Consider the following 18492-nt stretch of genomic DNA (forward strand, 5'->3'; position numbering starts at 1 on the left):
TAAGGAGGTGAAAGACTTGTACACTGAAATTTTCAAAACGTTACTAAAAATATCAGAGAAGATACAAAGAAATGGAAAGACATCCTGTGTTCTTGGATAGGAAGACTCAATATCATTAAAATCTTCATATTACCCAAAGCAATCTACAGATTCAATACAATTTCTATCAAAATCCCCAATGACATTTGTTTGCAGAAAAAGAAAAACAATGCTACAATTCATACGGAATCTCAAGGGATCCCAAATAGCAAAAATAATCTTGAAAAAGAAGAACAAAGTTGGAGACCTCACAATTCCTGATTTCAAAACACACTACGAAGCAATAGTAATCAGATCAGTGTTATACTGACATAAAGACAAATATATAGACCAATGGAACAGAATAGAAAGCCCAGAAATAAACCCTTGCATGTATTGCCAAATGATTTGTGACAACGGTGCTATGACTACACAATTGGGAAAAGATAGTCTCTTCAACAGATGGTACTGGAGAAAACTGGAACTCCACATGCAAAAGAAGGAAAAATGACTCCTACACCATAAAAATTTTAACAAAAATTAACTCAAAGTGGATTTAAGACCTAAACATAAGACCTAAAACTAAAAGGGGAACATAGAGGGGAAACTTGAGGACATTGGATTTGGCAATGATTTCTTGGATATGACACCAAAAGCACAGGCAACAGAAGCAAAAATAGATAAATGGAACCCCATCAAATTTTGAAGAGTCCTTCTTTCAAAAGAAACAGTCAATGGAGTGAAAAGGCAACATATGAAATGGGAGAAAATATTTAGAAATCCTACATCTGACAAGGGATTAAAATCTGGAATTTATAAGGAACTTCCACAACTCAACAACAAAAAACCAGATAACCCAATTTAAAAATGGGCAAAAACTTGAATAGACAATTATCTGAAGAAGGTAACACAGATAACCAAGAAGCACATGAAAAGATGCTCAATATCACTAATCATAAATGAAATGCAAATCAAAACCATAATGAGATACCACTTCACATCCATTATGATGGCCACTATCAGAAGAACAGAAAATAGCAACTGTTGGTAAGGATGCAATCAATATCTGACAAGGAACACTTGTCACTGTTAGTGGGAATGCAAAATGGTACAGCCACTATAGAAACTAGTATAATGGCTTCTCAAAGAATCAAAAATAGAATTACCATATGATCTGGCAATCCCACTTCTGTGTATATATCCAGTAGCATTCAAAGCAGGATCTCAAAGAGATATTTGCACACCCATGTTCATTACAGCATTATTCACAATAACCAAGAGGTGGAAGCAACCCAAATATCCATTGATGGATGAATAAATAAAGAAAACGTGGTGCAAATACACAGTGCAATATTATGCAAACTTAAAAAAGAAGGAAATCCTGTTACATTCTACAACATGGATAAGTATCAACCATTGTCCAACACAAAATAAGCCCATTATAAAAGGACAAATACCGTATAATTCCACTCCTGAAGTATCTGAAGTAGCTAAAATCAGAGACAGAGTAGAAACATGGTTACCAAGTGCAGAGGAGAGTGGGTGGGGGAAATTAGTGTTTAGCGGATATAGAGTTTCAGTTGTGCAGGATGAAAAAGTTCTAGAGATCTGTTGCACAACAATGTAAATATACTTAACACTATGAACTGTACACCTAAAAATGATAGTGGTAAATTTAATGTGATGTGGTTTTTAGTACAATAAAAAATAGACAAGATTCCAAGCAATACACAGTGAGAAGTGAAAGTTTAACTATCAAAGGAAGTCCCGTTCCCATTAACCGTTCCCATTAAGAACTGCTTTGTTTGCTATGGTCTGTGGGACTCGTGGACACAAGCCCTGTTGTGTTGTTCAGGGTTAGGTGTTTTGGGGACCCGTTCCTGGTGTGGGAGCCTTGACAGTTGGGGCACTAGATGTGTGGTCCAAACCCCTCACTCCTGAAAAAGAAGTTGGGAGTTAGGGGTTCCCTCCCAATGGTATGGCACCATGCTGAGGATGAGCTTCATGGCGACAGTGAGTCTCAGCCTTTCCTACCTTGTTTTAAGTGAGTGTTTCCCATTTGCCTGATGTGTAATAGGCACTCAGCTAGTTTCTGGACTTCTCTCAGAATGAATTGCTTTGTGTGTATATTCTGTGTGTCCCTGGGAGGGGGGGGAGTTCAGGAGCTTCTGATGTCAGCATTGTGGTCCTTCTCCATAATAAGGAAATTTTTTAATTATAGAAAAATGCAAAGAACTGCTCAAAAATTGATGGGAACTTATGCAAAGACACAGGAGCCAGCTTGAAAAAGCTCATGCTGACCAAATTTGAGAGTTTAATTATCAAAATTAATAATGACAGTAATGGATTATCACATTGATTTTTAAACTATATTTGACATATAACATTGTGTAAATTTAAGATGTACAACATGTTGATACACACACTGAGTTTTAGTAAAGAATCTGTGAGTCCATAAGATATTAAGAATAGACAAATACAGGGGCTCCTGGGTGGCTCAGTCGGTTGAGCGTCCGACTTCAGCTCAGGTCATGATCTCACACTCCGTGAGTTCGAGCCCCGCGTCGGGCTCTGTGCTGACAGCTCAGAGCCTGGAGCCCACTTCAGATTCTGTGTCTCCCCCTCTTTCTGCCCCTCCCCTGCTCATGCTCAGTCTCTCTCTGTCTCAAAAATAAATAAACACATTAAAAAAATTAAAAAAAAAAGAATAGACAAATACAATGGAATTGGAGAGTTTTGTACATAGGAATGTGACGACTATTAAGTAAAAGGAATGATAGAAATATAAAATCCCTGTTTAACAATCGCCATTGTAATACTGTTTCCGGGAGGAATCATCAGTGGATGCTAGAACCATTGGTGAACAACTGTGGGGAACAAGATATTTCCAGAGCCTCAAAGTATCATGCCACAAATTAGTTATATATTTTTTTGCAACAGAGAAATTCAGCAGACATTACCTTAACAAAATGATCATACTTGATGTTGCTATTAAGGGGACAAACTGACATAATGTACATCATGATGTGATAGATATAAAAGGATACATTACACATGTAATATTTCTCTCCCAAATTAAAATTATTTTACCTAAATCTAATTGTGAGGAAACTATCTGGCAAATCCAAAATTGAGGGACATTCCGCAAAATAATTGACTTGGATTCTTAAAAAATGTCAATGTCATGAGAGACCGACAAAAAAAGGCTGGTGAACTATTTTACATCAAAGGAGACTAACAAGGCATGACAACGAAATGCAACGTGTGATCCTTGATCGGACTCTGAGTTAAAAGAAAAAAAGAAGCCATAAGGGATATTGTTAGGACAATTGGGGAAATTTAAATATGGACTGACGGTTAGATAATACAATTATATTTATGTTATATTTCCTTATGAACATTATATAGTAGATACATGTAAGGATACCCTTGTTTTAGGAAATACACGTTGAATGTTTATGTATGAAGGGTCACAGTATCTTCAAGTAACTGAAGGTTTGGGGAAAGATGGATGGATGCATAAATAGATACGATAGATCATAAATAGATGAGAGAGAAAGAAGGAGGAAGAGGGAGAATGTAAGAAAACACTAACCAATGTGTGCCTAGATGAATGGTAGAGGGTGTTTATTTACTATTTACTATTCTTACTATTCTTACTATTTATTTACTATTCTTACTTATTTACTATTCTTACAACTTTTCTGTAGGTTTGGCATTTTTCAAAATAAAAAGTAGTGAAAAAGATAAGTGACACATATAGTGGAGAGAAAAGGTAAGTGACAGAATAACATCGAGGGATGGAATCTAGAACATGAAGGCCAGCATTAACTTGGGACAGGAGAAGAGCACTCAAAACTGGAGGAAGTACCTCCTAAGTACTCTACCTGCTAGGATACCTAAGTACCTTAGTACCTCTGCCTAAGGAAGTAGATCCTCTCTTGGGGGAATTTAGGTCTCAAGACATGAAGAGTTGAACAGTTATAGCCAGAGTAGAAGCCATACATAAAAGCAGGGGTGCATCTAACACCAGTCCTGGGGTAGGAATTGATCAAGAACTTCCTAATGCTGAGGGAGTGACAGCTACACCTACTTTGGGTCCTAAGCACCACTCGTATCCTGATACACATTCCGATCTCTGTAAGGCCCACAGGTGCGGCCCTTCTTGTAGTGCCTAGTGGAGTTTCTGAGTTTCCATGGGGCCCAACTGTGTATCTGAGACTCTTGTTTCCATATGTGTCCTTAGAGTATATGTCCGGGTTTCAGTTAGGGTGCCTTCAGTGCAAACAATAAGGAGATGCATCTTGAATAACAGGAATTTCAAAGGTAGTGGAGCTCTATGCACAGTACAATCAGATCTGAAGCTCTACATCCCTCAGTTCCCAACTTTGCCTTCTGTTGGCTTTGTCATCAAAGCCCCCAGCTGGCTGTAAACAGCAATCACAGCAAGAAGCTCCTTGTTCACATCCACTGGAAGGAAAGAGGGCTTCTTTCCCAATCACTTAATAAAAATCCTTTGCTTCAGTATGATTGTACCAACTTTGGGCAGATGCCAACCCTTGGGTGGCCAAAGAAAGATCACGTGCTGATTAGGTTCCTACAGAACCTCCCAATAAGTGCCAATGGGATGACCTAATCACAATGGGCTTAAACTAATTGGGACCTACTCTTAGGGCTGGAGATGGTTGGCTTTTCTGAGTGACATGAGACACATAATGGGAGATGTGAACACCTGAACAACATTGGAATTTTATTAAGAAGGAAGAACGAAGGAAATGGATGTTCTGCAGGCAAACAGTAGTATTCACTACACCTAATTCTCAAACACTTGACTAAGGTCGGATTACACAACTTGAAGCTATGTTTTAGAGGATAGGACAAGTGTCTTAATAATTTTTTCTAATTTTTCCTCAATTAACCCACTTTATTTTTTTATTTTTTTTTTTTTATTTTTTTTTCAACGTTTTTTATTTCTTTTTGGGACAGAGAGAGACAGAGCATGAACGGGGGAGGGGCAGAGAGAGAGGGAGACACAGAATCGGAAACAGGCTCCAGGCTCCGAGCCATCAGCCCAGAGCCTGACGCGGGGCTCGAACTCACGGACCGCGAGATCGTGACCTGGCTGAAGTCGGACGCTTAACCGACTGCGCCACCCAGGCGCCCCTCAATTAACCCACTTTAATATTTCTCCATTCTCCTTTAATTTTTCCACATTAAAATTATAATATATGCATTTGAAGGTATAGGTTTATGTTATATATTTAAATATATATGCCTTCGAATTATGAAATGTAATATAACATAAAATACGGCCTATATGGAGCATATTTAAGGCAAAAGATTACTAAGATGGAACCCCTTTGCACCCCATCCCAATTTAAGAAAAAGAACATTACCCCATAACTTTGAAACTTTCTATGTAATCCCGCCTGATGACATTCACTTCTCCCAACTCCACCCCACCTCTGAGGTAATGGGATTTTGTGTTTGTATTTGTCATCCTCTTGATTTTCACTATAGTTTTATATATATATGTATGTATATATATATATATATATATACACACATATAAATATTTATATATATATTTATATATTTGTATATATTTATATATTTATATTTATATTTATATAAGGTATTATTTGAATACCTTGACAATATGTTTGTAAGGTGTATGTTTGTGAGCTGCCTATAAACGAAATCATATGTAGTTTTTTTTTTAATGTGGTAAAATACACAAAATTACCACTTTAACCATTTGTAAGTATACAGTATGGCGACATGAAGTGCATCCGTGTTGTGCAACCGTTACCGTCATCCAACTCCAGAATTGTTTTTCATTTTCCCAAACTGAAACTCTGTCCCCACCAAACAACTCCCCATTCTCCTCTTCCCCCAGCCCCTATCAATCATGATTCTATCTTTTGGCTCCATGAATTTTAGTACTCTAAGTACCTTATTTAAGTGGAATCATACAGTATTTGTACTTTTGTGACTGGCTTATTTCACTTAGCATAATGTTCAAGATCCATCTATGTTGTAATGTGTCAAAATTTCCTTATTTTAAGGTTGAATAATGTTCCCCTGTATGTATAAACCACATTTGTTTATCCATTCATCTGTCAGTGGACACTTGGGTTGCTCCCACATTTGGTTATCATGAATAATGCTGCTATGAACATGGGTATTCAAATATCTCTTCACATCTCTGCCTTAGTTCTTTTGGGTATATTCCTATTGTGTATAGTCTTTTTTTTTCTGAATTAAGTTTGTGAGATTCATCCATGTTAATACATTTAGCTGTCCTTCATTCGCCTTAATTGCTGCATGAAATTTGTGTGAATATTAAACATTTTGTTTATCCATTCTCCTCTAGATAGTCTCCTCTAGATTTTGAGTTTCCAATTTTTGCTATTACAAACAGGGCTGCATTTTTTTTTGCATGCCTTCTTGTACATATGTATAAAAGTATCTCTAGTCCAAGATATATACTTAGAAGTGAAGTTGTGTCATAAGGCATTATGTGTCTTCAGTTCAGTTAGATACTGTTAAATTGCTCTTTAAGTTCACATTTGTATTCCCATCAACAGTGTATGAGAGTTTCTGTTGCTCCACAGCCTTATTAGAACTTGATGTCGTCAGTGTGGCAGATACTGCCAGTTGTCCCCAGTATTCACTCTTTCATCTTCCCTTAATAATATATCTAATGAGTTTTATCTGGTTTCCAAACCTTCCTGAGGCTAAGCAGAGCCAACCAACTAAGTTATAGCCAACAGGATGTAACTGAAAATGATATGTATCACTTCTGGGTCATGACTTTAAAAGGCATGCTCCTTAAACGTCTGCTTCCCTAATCCATCTACTTGCCTATTAGCTAGATGCAGATTTGATGGCAGGAGCCAGAGCAGCCACTTTGAACCTAGAGGCGGAAGCTTTATGTTGAAGACTACAACTTTGGGCTGCTTACCTCTGAACTGTTGTATAAATGAAAAATAAACTTTTATTTTAAGCCACTATGCCTCAGTGTCTCATTGTTACAGCAGCTTAGTCTGCATCCTAATTAATACATGAGTTATTCAGTTTTAAAGTCATTCGCAATTTTACCCTTGCTCAAAGTGCCTGTATTTGTTCTTAAGATCTTCTTGGTGATGTTCTTTTTGCATTTGATCTATACTGCCTAACTCCTTTTTTATGCTCCTGTCTTTAAGAATATTTGCCTGATAACAGAGGTCCAGGGTAGTGAATGCTTGTTGTTTTTGCTTGCCCACATCCACTCCTCCTTCCTAACAGCACCCAAACTTTTTTGTTTTGTTCTGTTTTTGGAGTGTTACATTCTCCCCAATTGTGTGCAGCTATGATGAGATCAAAGTACCCAGCCTTTTCACTATAGAAGATGAGGGGGGCACTGGAGGCTCTTTCTTCCAGATCTTTCCTCTCGCCATCCCACATATCTGAAAAGGCACTGAATGGCTAAAGGTGTAAAAAAAAAAAAAAAAAAAAAAAAAGAGTTGAACTTTGTTTCTTATAGAATTCAGAGCTTTGATGGTAGAATAGCTCCTGCCTTGGTTTCTTCCTACTCCTAGATCTAGTTAAATGACCTTTTGGTCTATTTTGTGACTTCCACAGTATCTTTTCAATACATTTTTTTAAGTTGCAGCTGTTGCTATGGATAACATCCAAAGAACTGTAATGGACACAACCATCCTCAAGGTCCGGGCTCGCCTACACTGTGATCCATTGGGAATGGTTGAAAGGACTGTCTACATGGCAACTGGGATTCCACATGAACACCTATGGGTTTCTTTAGGATAAAATGAGAACATGACTCCATGGTAATAGGGAGGGGAAGAAACACTAAAGTTGCTTAGGTTATGCATGACCAGGTTACTCTAAGTCTAGACACCATCCAAAATCCTTATGAAATGCCTGCCGAAGGATGCATAGGTCCAATAGTAGATGATCTGCCTCTAGATCTTGTTGTTTAGAACAGGACATGCTGCAAGAGCTAGCAGAGATGTTTATTCCTCAAAATGGCATGTAAGCGATCAGCCAATCAGAATATGACCTCAAACCACTAACCAATCAAGTGCTACCTCCCAGCCCTCACTCAAGTCCCCCTAGCAACAGCAAGAATGAAACACAAAAGAGAGAAGTATAGCTGGATTATAAAACTACTCCAGAGAAGACTCATGCAAGTTGACTATGACAGCATTGACCGTTAAGAGCTAAGAGCTAACCCCCTCTGGAATCTCCTACACAAAACCTTCTGTGTGATTTGTGCTTTAATTCATCCCTTAGTTCATTTTGAATAAGAGCGCTCTCTCTCTCTCTCTCTCTCTCTCTCTCTCTCTCTCTCTCAGAGAGCAGAGGGGTCGGGGGAGAAAAAGAGAGAGAGAGAGAATCCCAAGCATGCTCCACACTGTCAGCACAGAGCCTGACATGGGGCTTGAACTCATGAACCCTGAGATCATGACCGGAACCAAAATCGAGTCGGATTCTTAACCAACTGAGCCACCCAGATGCCCCAGAGCACTTTATATTTTTATTGTTATTTGCTTTTTTCATGCTAGATTAGTAAAAATTTATCTCTGAAAAATTGGCCTGGGGTTGGTCACATAATGTGAAATCAGTGTTATTAAAATGTCACCAGGAGAGCATTACACAATGAAGCTTCTTTTACTGGTATAGATAGGGGTTCTGTATCATAAAGGCGGCTGTGATTTTTGAAAATCGTGCAGGCTTAGAAGGTTTGAGTAGCCAACTATATCTTCGTTCCCTGAGAGTAAGAATCTAGGGCATAGGATTTCTATCGCATCTCAAACAATGCCCAATTGGATCTTTATCTTGAAACAATGAGGAGAAAGAATGTGGAATGGGCTGTTTAAACAAAGGTGCTGTCTCCCAAGTAGGTGCTGAAAGACGAATGGTGGTTGAGAGATGGGATGGTGGTCACGACAGCTAGAACCTACTATGCCCTGAAACCTTTCCACTTCCCTCCACCTAATCTCATCTTTCTCAGCTTTCTGCTAGTATCACTTTTCTCCTTCCCACCTTTTTTTTTAAAAAAACCTTTTCTTAATGTTTATTTTTGAGAGAGAGACAGAGCACAGGCAGGGGAGGGCGGAGAGAGAGAGGGAGACACAGAATCTGAAGCAGGCTCCAGGCTCTGAGCTGTCAGGACAGAGCCCGACGCGAGGCTCAAACCCACGCACCGTGAGATCATGACCTGAGCCAGAGCCGGACACTTAACTGACTGAGCCACCCAGGCACCTCTTTAACTTAAAAAAAAAAAAAAAGAGAGTGAAGTACATCATACAAACAAGAAAGCACGAAGGATAAACACACAGCTAAATAAGTTTTAACAAAGCAAATATCTGTGTAATTACTATTTGGCTCAAGAAATAGAACACTGTTAGCACTTCAGAAACCCTTCTTGTACCCCCTTCCAGTCACTACCCTTTTCCTTCTCCCCAAAGGCAACCACTGGTGTCACTGTTAACATTACAATTTCATTTTGCCTATTTTTGAACTACATGTAAAGCCAATTATATGGTCAATATTCTCTTGAACTTCCATCTTTCAGGGTTTTCTTAGGTACATTCATTGAATTATACAAACAGAAAAGTGCGTAAATCCTAAGTGGCACAGCCTGAAGAACCTTTCACAAACTAAACATACCCATGTAACCAGCACCCAGATCAAGACACCAAACGTTACCAGAAGACGTCTTCATGCCCCCCTTCAGTCACTATCTCTTCACCCCAACGGTCTATCCTGAATTCTAACACTACATACCAATTTTGTATATTTTTGAATTTATATATGTGAAAGCATACAGGACATATTCTTTTTTGCCTAGCTTCTTTTGTTCAACATTATGTTTGTGAGATTCACCTGAGTTGTCGCCATGTGGTTATACTTCGTTCATTCTCACTGTTCTGTATTCCATTGTATAAATAGACCACAATTCCATTATCCATTCTCATCTAGGTGGACATTTGGGTTGCTTTCCAGTTTTCAGGCCTGACTAGGAGTGCTGCTGTGAACATGCCTTCTGTATGACATCTACATGCATTATTACGGCATTATATGCCTAGTAGTGGGATTCCTGGGTCATATATGTGTCTGTTCAGCTCTAGTAGATACTGCCAAATAGTATTTCAGAATGGCCATCCTAATTTACACTTGCGCCGTCAGTGTCTGAGAATTCTATCCGTTCCACTTTTTGTTTTTAAATTTTTTTTTAACGTTTTTATTTATTTTTGAGACAGAGAGAGACAGAGCATGAATGGGGGAGGGGCAGAGAGAGAGGGAGACACAGAATCTGAAACGGGCTCCAGGCTCTGAGCTGTCAGCACAGAGCCCGACGCGGGGCTCGAACTCACGGACCGCGAGATCATGACCTGAGCCGAAGTCGGCCACTTAACCGACTGAGCCACCCAGGCGCCCCTATCCGTTCCACTTTTTGGCTTGCAGCTGCATAACTCCAATCTCTGCCTTCAGCATCACGTGGGCATATCTGTGTCTTCACATGGCCATCTTCTCATAAGGACACTAGTCATATTGGATTGACCCTACTATAGGATGATCTCATTTTAACTAATTACATCTTCAACGACTTCATTTCCAAGTAAAGTCACATTCCCAAGTCACATTTTTGGTGGGGAGAGGGTGGTACGCAATTCAGTCCACAGCAGATGTGATGGTAGCGGGCATCGGTTGTTGATCCTAGTGGGAAACCTTTCAGCGTTTCACACTTAAGGATGATGTTTGTCGTAGTGTTTAAAAAGAAGTGCTCTTGGGGCACCTGGGTGGCTCAGTCCGTTGGGCGTCTGGATTTGGCTCGGGTCATGATCGCATGGTTCGTGGGTTCAAGCCCTGCAGCTCTCTGCTGTCAGTGTGGAGCCTGCTTGGGTTCCTCTCTCTCTCTCTCTCTCTCTCTCTCTCTGCCTCTCGTACCACCCTCCCCCCCACCCCGCTCTCTCAAAAATAAATAAACATTAGAAAAAATACTCTTGAGGCACTTCTGAGGTCCAGCCCCAGCAGGTCCAGGGGTTCCCGAAGGATGAATGGCGTCAGCGAAACTAACAAGTGGACACAGACAACAGCAATGTGTTAGACTGGCTGCTTTATTGTGGCAAATGTGGCATTGTATTTGTTAGCAATTTCCTTGTAGCGTGCATCATCTATGTTTCTCGGCTTTACATAATTCTAAAAATGTTCCTTTGTGTAATCACCCATTAAGGAACCTCATGGTTATTTCTTTGTAACGTTCCCTCCTGCCTTTTGCTTATTGATTAATTTCTTCATATTATTTTCATTACGTATCTATGTTTGTCTATAAAGCATTTGCTCTGCTATTTTCATGAAAGGTCATCTATCTCTCAACACCTCAAGTGGAACGTTTACAGGGATATGACTTCTTTTTTTTTTTTTAATGTTTTTATTTATTTTTGAGACAGAGAGAGACAGAGCATGAACGGGGGAAGGTCAGAGAGAGAGGGAGACACAGAATCCGAAGCAGGCTCCAGGCTCTGAGCTGTCAGCCCAGAACCCGACGCGGGGCTCGAACTCACGGACCGCGAGATCATGACCTGAGCCGAAGTCGGACGCTTAACCGATTGAGCCACCCAGGCGCCCTGGGATATGACTTCTTAAGTGTTCCTTTGAACCATTTGCAGTACAAGAAACAAAGGTATGCGCTTTGGTCTGGGGTGCCGGGAGGGAGCCAAGAGGGCCCTGGGAACCCATGCCTTATGCGTTCCCAGAGAGACAATGTATACCTAGGAACTAATGAACCATTCTGTACCTTAACCCACCAGGTCCAATCATCATCTGGAATGCCTCCTGGGGGCCACGTGGGCCTACGGGTTGGAGTAACTTGTATCCATAGATACATTCCTTTGTTCCCAGAGTGGGGATTTTGAACCCATTTGTCCCCTCCTTGGCTGGGAAATGTATGGGGCTATCCTTCCTTTAGGTAGAGGAATCTTTATAGGGGGTGGCAAGGGCTGGATGTAGGGCCGCATAATTTCCCTGTGGAATCTTATTTCTTTCCCCAATGGTTCTTTTCTCGAGGGGCCTGTCGTGGGCAATTCCCCAACTGACAAATCCCCAGGTACTTTCATTGGTAGGGTGGCTGCCCCGACCAATGCCAAGGCCAAATTACATAAAAGCAGGAGTACAAGAAGCTTCACTTTCAGTGGACCACCATGCAGTCCCAATCCGTCCACTGCCCAGGCCCTGCCATCAGGCTGGTTGGATAGCTTGGCTTTCGGCAAGGCGCATGAGTGGCTCAGTTGGTTAAGCATCAGATTCTTGATTTCAGTTCAGGTCATGATCTCATGGTTTGTGAGATCAAGCCCCATGTTGGGCTCTGTGCTGACAGCTCAGAGCCTGCTTGGGATTCTCTCCCTCTCTCTCTGCCCTTCCCCCCTCTCCCCCTCCCCCCCGCCCTGTGTGTGTGTGTATGTGTGAGCATGTGCGCTCGTGCTATCTCTGTCTCTCTCAAAATAAATAAACTTTAAAAATAACTAAATACTCAGGGTTGCCTGGGTGGCTCAGTCGGTTGGGCGTCCGACTTTGGCTCAGGTCATGATCTTGCGATTTGTGGGTTCGAGCCCCACGTCAGGCTCTGTGCTGACAGCTCAGAACCTGGAGCCTGTTTTGGATTCTGTGTCTCCCCCTCTCTCTACCCCTCCCATTCTCATGCTCTGTTTCTCTATAATTAATAAATGTTAAAAATTTTTTAAAAATACGTAAATATTCTTCATAAGATTTGGGTGTTCCCTTTTGTTTCTGGTTTGCTAAGCTTTTTAAAAATCATGAATGGCGGGGCACCTGAGTGGCTCAGTCAGCTGAGCGTCCGACTTCAGCTCAGGTCATGATCTCACAGTTCGTGGGTTCAAGCACTGCATCGGGCTCTGTGCTGACAGCTTAGAGCCTGGAGCCTGCTTTGAATTCTGTGTCTCCCTCTCTCTCTGTTCCTCCCCCGTGCATGCTCTCTCTCTCTCCTTCAAAAACAGATAAAAACATTTTAAAAAATTAAAAAAAATAAAAATCATGAATGGATGTTGAATTTTATTATATTCTTTTTCTTCATCTAATGCAATGACCATCTGATATTCTCCTTTAGGCTATTACTATGGTAAATAACTTGTATTTTTATATTTTTCAAAAGAGAATTTCAATAGCAAATATTAAAATTGCAAGTAAGTGGGATTTATGAGTTGGATAATATTTTCTTTCTTTCTTTCTTTCTTTCTTTCTTTCTTTCTTTCTTTCTTTCTTTCTTTTCTTCTTCTCTTTTTGAGAGATGAAGGGGCACAAGGGCAGGCATCTGACCTGGCCCTAATGTTCTGTTTCTTGATCTGGGTGCTAGTTATACAGTGTGATTGGTTTGTGAAAATTCACTAACCTGTACGCTTATGATGTTTAATTTCATGTATATATGGTATACTTCAAAAAGTAAAAAGAGAATGAAAAGCTCTCCCCTCTGAAAGATCCTTGGATGCCCCACTTTCTACTCGCATCCACCTCCTCAGAGAGGTGAAGATCTGGGTTTGCTAAGATGGAAGAAAGGTCAAATCTTTAAGTGGTGCACGACTGACACACTGGCACACTTAGCATTCTCAGAGTTAGGTTCTTCTTTTCTTTCCAGAATTCAGGGTGTATCAGCCTTGTTTTTCAGTAATTCACTCAAGCCAAAGTTGAGTATTTTGCTGACAGATTGGATTATTTTCTAGGTCACCCTCTCTAGACAATCTTTGCATCTGGTTTTTGCTATCTTTGCTTTAGCTGAGATTCCCCAACGTGAATTTTTATGTGTTGAGTTATTCTAAGGAATTCTATTTCTCACCTTTTACAATAACTGCAGATGTTACCTTTCATGTAAGTGTACACCATATATTGGTGTAGTCTTACGTTCTGTCTTCAGAATGTTTCTATTCTTCACAGATTCGTTCCTAATTGGAATTTTTGTTAGAACTGAACTGAATCTATTCATTGAATTTGAGAGGAACTGACAGCTCTACAATTTTTCCTCTTTTCATTCAGGATCATGGTAAGCCTCTCCATTATTTCAAGTCTAACTTATCCCCGTCGGATATGATCCTGTATGGTTCTGTAGTTTTCTTCATATAAATTCTACATATTTCTTATGAGAGTTATTGCTACTTGTTTCATGGCATTTTTGTTGTTGTTGAGATTGTTGCTATTGTGAATGGAACCTTTTTTTTTTTCCATTCAAAAATGAACCCGTGGAGCGATACGATCTCTACCACCCCTTTCGGCTGTGAGACTCTATGGTTCCTCGATTCTATGAGAACATTCTACTCGCGCCTACATTATCCGAACCCGAAGGAAGATGGCGACCGAGAGTCTCCAAGCAAAGGGTCGCTCTATCTCGCCTTTGTTCTCCTCTCGGTGGCTACTGCGCAGGCGTAGTCGCCCCAGTGCCGTCCCCGCCTTCCCGGTCGCGGGCCCAGCTCGGTAGCGCCGGCGCACTGGCGCGCTCCGTTTACACGCTCCGGGGCCTGTAGGCGCCGCGAGTTCCGGCTGTCGCCGTCGCCGCCGCAGCTCCTGGAGGTCGGTTGCGACGAGTAACGGCGCCGGGACGAGCCCTGCGCCGCCTTCTCCGATATGTACCCGAATTGGGGCCGGTATGGCGGGAGCAGCCACTATCCGCCGCCGCCGGTCCCGCCGCCGCCACCGCCGGTGGCGCTTCCTGAGGCCTCGCCGGGGCCCGGGTATTCGAGCTCGACGACTCCCGCGGCCCCCTCCTCCTCGGGCTTCATGAGCTTCCGCGAACAGCACCTGGCGCAGCTCCAGCAGCTGCAGCAGATGCACCAGAAGCAAATGCAGTGCGTGCTCCAGCCCCATCACCTTCCTCCGCCCCCCCTGCCGCCCCCGCCGGTGATGCCGGGGGGCGGCTACGGGGACTGGCAGCCACCGCCGCCACCGATGCCCCCGCCACCTGGGCCGGCCCTCAGCTATCAGAAGCAGCAGCAGTACAAACACCAGATGCTCCACCACCAACGAGACGGGTCTCCTGGTTTGGTTCCCATGGAGCTGGATTCCCCCCCTGAATCTCCCCCTGTACCGCCGGGGTCATATATGCCCCCGTCTCAATCTTACATGCCCCCACCTCAGCCACCACCCTCGTACTATCCCCCGGCCTCGTCTCAGCCCTACCTGCCTCCCGCTCAGCCGTCCCCTTCTCAGTCCCCACCTTCCCAATCCTACCTGGCGCCCACCCCCTCTTATTCTTCCTCTTCCTCCTCCTCGCAATCCTATTTGAGCCATTCCCAGTCCTATTTGCCCCCTTCTCAGGCATCTCCTTCCCGCCCCTCCCAGGGCCATGCTAAATCCCAGCTATTAGCTCCACCACCACCGTCCGCCCCTTCTGGGAATAAGACAACTGTCCAGCAAGAGCCTTTGGAGAGTGGGGCCAAGAACAAGAGTGCTGAACAGCAGCAAGCTGCCCCTGAGCCAGATCCCTCAACAATGACTCCACAGGTAAGAAAGCATCTGCCTGAACTGCATCTTTCACCTAGAGGGCCCTAAGTGAGCAGGCCTCAGTGCTTTAACCAGTGCTTAGGCTAATTCCAGCACAATGAGTAGCTAATTTACACTCCAAAGGATTCCTTGAGAGTCAGAAGTCTTGACATCCCAGCTTTTCAAGTAGCTAAATGTGGATTATTAAAAGAACAGTTCTTGAAGATGTTCCTAAACACCATGGAGTAGTGAGGTGTGTTAAGAGTTACTTCTCAGATGTATTCTTTGGTTTCCTCTGACTGACCTCCTAGATTCTGTTGCTCTCGTAAAGCGCTTTGTTTTAAAATTGTATTTTAAACTCAAATTTCCATTTGAGAGGCAGCATAAAAAAGAAGCTTCCCAAAGGGCTGATACCTGAAGTGCATATGAACCTTATGACCAGTTAGCTTCTTTAAAAAGTTATTTAGGGGGCCACCGATAGCTCTCAGCTACGTGAATTACAAGGTGTTAGCAAATGAAGAATGAAGTCATGTTCTAACAGAAGCATCCTAATTATGCTTATAGATACATATGCAATCCATAGGAAGTCTCTTCACCTTTTACCCTTTTGGGAGTATCTTGGTTATTTAAGGAATGGACCCATACATCCTTTTCTCACATCACTTAAAGTTGTAAGATATAGCCAGTTTGCTGCATTGCACTGTTACCATTCACTCCAGAGTAACTGCTGTGGAATGTGGCCAAGGTGGAAAAAAGTTAGTGATATCTCTTCCTTTATGAGAGAGCTGTTCCTCTAAACTTCTTTAAGTGATTCTTCCTACAGAGCAAAGATATCTAGGATAGCAGTAATAAATGAGTTCCTCCCTTAAGAAAAAAGACAGAACTAAAGTAAATATAGATAGATAACTTGTAGATAAGAGTAGATAACTTGTTATGATAACTTGTTATAGATAAGAGTAGATAGCTTGTTATGATTTCTTGAAATAGACACTTTTAGCAATTACTCATCCACCTTAGATTCCCTAATGAAAAAGGAGTCTTTTAATCTACAAGCTGAGATTTACATGTAAAAGATTTCCAAAAAATAGGGATATGGTACTCTAATTTTGTGGTGGTTTGGCATTAGAAATTAAGAACATAAGTAAGTTGTTTTAAGTAAGCAAGATGTTGTGCTTGGCACATCATCAGGAGAAAACACTTGTAATGCTGGAGTAAAATAGAAGAAGGGATTCTGTTGGCTTATACCAAATTAGTACCATCCCACCAGGTTATTTCCCTCAGATTCCTCTATAATAGAGACAACATTTCTGTCCCCCGTTCCCAACCCATTCTGAAATTACCAGTGCTTTTGTTGTCAAACACTCTCAGAGGTAGCCCAAGCCAAAGTACGACGTCTATATCCTCCTGTTTACTAGACAAAAGAATTGTTTTTGGAGGGAAAGGAGGAGGAATCAGACCAGTCCTTAATACAAATACCATGAACACTGGTTTCCTGGTTTTGCTTTTCTGCCTTTGTACCCTTGTTTGTATTGAAGTTCTTTCAATGCTTTCAGTATTCATTGCCTCCAGTTTTTTGTGGAGATCCGGGGAAAAAAAGTGGAAGATGACTTGAGAAGTGTGGGGGTCAGACCAAGAAGGACCTTGTAAGCTTGTTTAGGCTTCCTTCCCTCTGTCTAGAATTCATCCCAACTTCCTCAACCCTCTCTCCCTGCTTATATAGTTGTATTGCTTTAAAGGTACATCTCAAATGTCAGGTCTCTTTGAAGCCATCCCTGAGCTCACCCACCTGGTTTGGTTCTGTTTTTCAGATTGTAAGTCCCTTGCAGACAGGGACTATCTCACTCATCTTTTAATCTTCTGTAGCACCTAGGACAGTGCTACAAAGTTGTCATGTTCTAGACTTAGGATACTTTGATTTATTAGATTATAAAGGTTTTCTTCATGCCAGTGCCAATCTCTTAAATGAACCCTTCTGCACATGTATTATTCTTTGCTTCATACTTTACTTTTGGAATATGTCATTGGAAATTTTTATGGTGAAAGATTATAAACATACACAAAAGTAGAGACAATGGCATGGTTCCCCCTATATACCCATCGTTCAGATTCACCAACTGTCAAGATTTTATCATGTTTACTTCATCTATACTTTTTTATTATTATTGCTGCTGAAATATTTTAAGACAAATCTTAGATCTCATGTTGTTTCATCCCTACATTCTTAGTCATCTTTCATGAAAAAATGGACCTTTTCTTAGGTAAATACATCATAACACCTACTAAAAGCAGCAACAGTTTCTTTGTATCATCTGATACCTGACCCATTTAGATTTCCCCTATTATCTCATCATACTAATGGAATTTAAAATAATTCTCTGATATCATCCATGTTAAAATTCCCCAGTGGACTCAGTCATGTTTTATTGGTTTGTTCAAATCAGGATCCAATATAGACACCGTGAAGCAGGATAATTCTTTGTTGTGGAGGGCAGTCTGTGTGTTGTAGGATGTGTAAGCAGCATCTCTGGCCTCTAACTACTAGATGTTGGTAGCAGCCCCCAGTGGGAAACAGAAATGTTTCCAGACATTACTAAATATCCCTTGGGGGTTAACATCACCCTCAGTTGAGAACTCCTGATCTAGACCACTCTCTTCTATTCTCTTTTTCTATCCCATGCCATTGAATTTGAGAAATCTATCTCAGTGGTCCTGTAGAATGTCCTGCATTCTGGATTTGTCTGCTGTCTCATAGTTTTCCAATCATTTGAGTTGTTCCATTCTCTTTCACAGTTCTGGTAAACTCTGAAAACTTAGGTTTAAGTTCACCTTTCTTTTCGCAAGTGTACTTCATAACCAGAGTGGTCCTGTGTGCTTCATTTGCATCCCATCAAGAGACACACAATGCCTGGTTGTCCCACTATTAGTGGTGCCAAGATTGATCGGGAGGAACAGTCTGGTCCCTCCATTGTAAACCTTCCC

General features: G+C 41.5%; 1 protein-coding gene across 3 annotated transcripts in view; it reads left to right on the forward strand.

Annotated features, from left to right (window-relative positions):
* Positions 1 to 14490: 14490 nt before the first annotated feature.
* YLPM1 (YLP motif containing 1) overlaps positions 14491 to 18492 on the forward strand; it is a 75540-nt gene continuing 71538 nt past the window's right edge. For all 3 annotated transcript variants that reach the window (XM_042943805.1, XM_042943807.1, XM_042943806.1), the window contains exon 1: positions 14491 to 15534. In XM_042943805.1, coding sequence (XP_042799739.1) covers positions 14659 to 15534 — 876 coding nt within the window. In that variant the 5' untranslated portion in view covers positions 14491 to 14658. The remainder of the gene's footprint in view (positions 15535 to 18492) is intronic.

The sequence above is a fragment of the Panthera leo genome, chromosome B3, assembly GCF_018350215.1.
Source record: "Panthera leo isolate Ple1 chromosome B3, P.leo_Ple1_pat1.1, whole genome shotgun sequence".
Lineage (NCBI taxonomy): Eukaryota > Metazoa > Chordata > Mammalia > Carnivora > Felidae > Panthera > Panthera leo.